The 3,605-nt window shown below is 49.9% G+C and overlaps 1 protein-coding gene across 1 annotated transcript in view; it reads left to right on the top strand.

Moving 5' to 3' along the window:
* Nucleotides 1–1,361: 1,361 nt before the first annotated feature.
* col25a1 (collagen type XXV alpha 1 chain) overlaps nt 1,362–3,605 on the top strand; it is a gene marked incomplete at its 5' end in the record, with an annotated part of 45,280 nt that continues 43,036 nt past the window's right edge. The window contains 2 exons of the mRNA XM_084487536.1: nt 1,362–1,400; nt 2,296–2,322. Of these exons, the coding sequence (XP_084343662.1) occupies nt 1,362–1,400; nt 2,296–2,322 (66 nt within the window). The remainder of the gene's footprint in view (nt 1,401–2,295; nt 2,323–3,605) is intronic.

Below are 3,605 nucleotides of genomic sequence, written 5' to 3'. Positions count from 1 at the left end.
CCACTAAGTGTTGGTGCCCAGTGCCTTGGTGAACCAACTATTTAGAAGTGTAATTGAAACTTGGCAAGCACACAACATGGGGGTCTTGCTTTAAGTCATTCTAGGAGTGAGGGTGTAACTATTAGTGCGTTTCCTCCGTCAGACTATTTGTAAGTTGGTCGACCGTTCAGTCAACAGCCGTCCGACGATCTGGGATCTGTTTTTCCCTTCACAATGGGACTTCTGGAAACTGGAGCTTCTCAGCCCGGGGGGAATTGCACCGTGCAGCAGAGAGCCAGCCTCCTTTGTTTCCAGGGCTGCACCTCCCTGTGGTTTCCCCTTAGGAAAAAGCCTTTCTGGAACCGCCGAGCGCTTACTTTTTATAAGTTCACATGATGCGTGTGTGAGAGAGCGTGCGGCCCTGGCCCGGCTGCCTCTCCAGAGTGGTGGTCTCGGACCACCCCTTTAGTGAGGTGAGTCCGGAGGGAAACCACTCCGACTGACGTAGGGTTTACCGTGCATTCACACGGGGGGGGGGGACGGACGGGACGGCGGACGTCTTTAAAGTCTTCGCTGCGTGCCGCGTAACCAAAACAAATAAAGATGCAGGAGTGGATGTGGGGTCCTTTGTCACGCTGCGTCAGGAGATGATGTTGCAGGGAGGCCGGCTCCCGTTCGGAGCGGAAACGAGAGCGGAACGCGGTGCCGAGCGCAGTCAGCGACGACCTGAACCCACGGTTCGGGTTCTGGCCCAAGCCGGCCGGGGCGTGCCGAGGTCTGAGTTGGAACTTGTACCTGCCTGGCCATTTCTGCAGCACTTGGAAGGGAAATTGAAATGCATCTCTCATCTGGAACGTATGCATTGCAGGATGTTGGAGGGCTTGGAGTGTGTGTGTGTGTGTGTGTGTGTGTGTGTGTGTGTGTGTGTGTGTGTGTGTGTGTGTGTGTGTGTGTGTGTGTGTGTGTGTGTGTGTGTGTGTGTGTGTGTGTGTGTGGGGGGGGGGGGGGCAGTCGACCACAGAATCCCATTTCCAATAACAATTGATTTGACTGACTGGGAGGCAGATTCAAGCAGCAGCTCTTTTCCTATACAAGCCCGCTGGTGTCGGTGTCATCGCGTGCGGGCGTGATTGTGGCAGGTGGAGGCTGGGATCTGTGCGTCCTGAAACCTGTGTGTACCATTTCAGCCAACAGAAGCCTTGCACTATAACCGCTGTGTTGTGTGTGTAGCCTGCTCTCAGGAACCCTGTTGCCAGGTCAGTTCTCAACCATCATAAGACAAGTCTGACTGTTAGTTTGCTTAGAGAAAAACAGCTTATTGATATCGGCGTGTCAATTAATCCACGCTTCCTCCCGGCGTGTCAGTTAATCCACGCTTCGTGATGCAATACGACGCCGACACAACGACTCTGTCCTCCAACGTAAAGAGCCTCGACTTCCTCCCTGAGCAGGCCCTGCCGGGAACCAGAGAGACAGAGCTGCACAGCAGCGCTCAGAACTCAAAGCAAACCCCCTTCTTTTCCCCCCTCAGCTCCCTTTTCCATTCTCTGGGAACGCGCACGCGCCCAACGGAGCGCTCCTAACAGGGCCGCGCGCCGACCGCGATCTTGCCAGCCCTCCGACCGCCAACCTCTGGACGCACGCGCTTCCATTAAACAGTCGTTCACCCATGACCTTTCAGCACAGCCCTCCCAGAGACGACCCCCCCCCCCCCCCTCCCCTCACCCTCTGTGTTGATTGACATACACTGGAAGGAACAAGGGCTTAATTACTCTGCTGAAAAAAGCTCTAGTATGTAAAAGGTCCCCTCGGTGTATTTCACAACGCAGGAGCAGCCAACACTTGATTTGGAGATGGCGGGTGTGGAGCCTGTACATAAACAGAGGCTTGATTCAGCCCGGTGTTTTTTCGGTGTGGTTTTAATTGAGTGTTTGTTTAAGCAGACAGCGGTTCTCATAGTCCTCCTCGCTCGCTTACCGGGGCCTTAATTGTAAGCGGTCTGAGCGTTGATTTGAATGTAAAGAGGTTAGTGTCAAGCTAAAAAAAACACAATGTTGATTTGAATTAAAACTCAACTGGATTTATTGTTGATTGTGTGTGTCTCTTCCTTTGACGGCCTGTCTCAGTGATGACGTCTCTCCCTGTTTGAAATTACTAAACATTGGGCCCATCCCAAGATCGTATACATATGATAAAATGTTGTCATCGGAAATTCTGTTCCAAGGCATAATGAAAAACCAGTTTGTTTTCCGAATTATAATACTCCCTCTCTCTCCCCCTCTCTCCCTCTCTCTCCCCCTCTCCCTCTCTCTATAGGGCTCTCCGGGTCCCCAGGGTGAAAAGGTGAGTCCTATTTAGTTTCAGATGTTTTTGTTTTACCACTAGGTAGAAGTAGAAAACCGGGTGTCCAACGAGGCTCGTTAAGGACCCAAGAAGAAAGTCTAAGATTTATTCACGCTTGGCCGCATTGTGGCGCATTTTACGCTACGATTCCGGATCACAATGCACCCAACATCTTCGCAACCTCAAGTCTTTTGCAATATTCAAAATTATAATATAGTTCACAAATCAGCGCTGCGGCCTGAAACGACTTAACATCCCGGGGAGGAGGAGATGTTTGTCAACGCTTTACTGAGCGCTCCGCCATAAAAACCTAGCCGAGCGTGATCGTCCACCACAAACTGTACGGCTGGAGGACATACCAGAAGTGTGGGCTGCTGATTTCTTTATTTTTTTGTGTTTTTTTATTATTAAGGCTTGATCACCAGTAGTCCTGCTCAGTGGATGATAGTGGATGATGCCCCTTCTGTTTGATTCTTCCCCGGCCAGCGAATCTGCAGTCACCGTGATTCACAGCACTCTGCGTTATTGTCTGGCACATAATGGCGGTGTTTCCTTCTCCATTTGAATGGCGAAACAGATGTTGTCTTAAGAAGAGTAATTAAGCACAGCAAAAGGCATCATCGCACAAGGCTCCACCGCAGCGTTGAAAATCTCACAACAACTGTGTTCAATTATCCTCCCAAATCCCCAGAGACTGCTCCTGGTCTGCTGGGACTGGGGCCAGACTTATTGGCCATTTCTTCTCCCATCATGACAGCCATTTTGGGCACTGACATTCAAAGATGACATGGAAAGATCGATCGATTGATAATTAGTCTTTTTGATTGCGAGACTTCGATCATGTCAGCCTTTTTGGCGCAAACATTCAAATATGGCATGGAAAGATTGATATATTGATGCGTCAATCTTCTCCATTCTCCAATCTCCATATATATGTATATACATATATAAATGTCATTAGCTGACATATGTATGTCAGCTTATGAATGTTGCTATTTATTCAAGTTGTGTATCCAGTGCTTAGGCCTTTCGTGTGTTGCTCCACAGGAAACGTATAATTTCACATGAGAGCAGCAGTCAGTGTAGTGTTTAGTGACGCTCTACAGGATGCTGTATCAAGGGAGTTCAGCAGTCTCCTGGCTGGTGCTCACAATTAGCCTCACATGACGTTTCTCAACACTGCTCTCCCACTATCACAGAGAGACAGGAAGTCACACACTTCAGCCCTGCCCGCCACAGAGAGGCTCACAGGAAGTAGCACACTAGTAGAAATTGCGCGTTAG

The sequence above is a fragment of the Micromesistius poutassou genome (genome assembly GCF_964030765.1).
Source record: "Micromesistius poutassou genome assembly, chromosome: 23".
In the NCBI taxonomy this organism is placed as follows: Eukaryota; Metazoa; Chordata; class Actinopteri; order Gadiformes; family Gadidae; genus Micromesistius; species Micromesistius poutassou.
The sequence above is the reverse complement of the archived record's forward strand: the minus strand, read 5'-3'. Positions and strand labels throughout refer to the sequence as shown.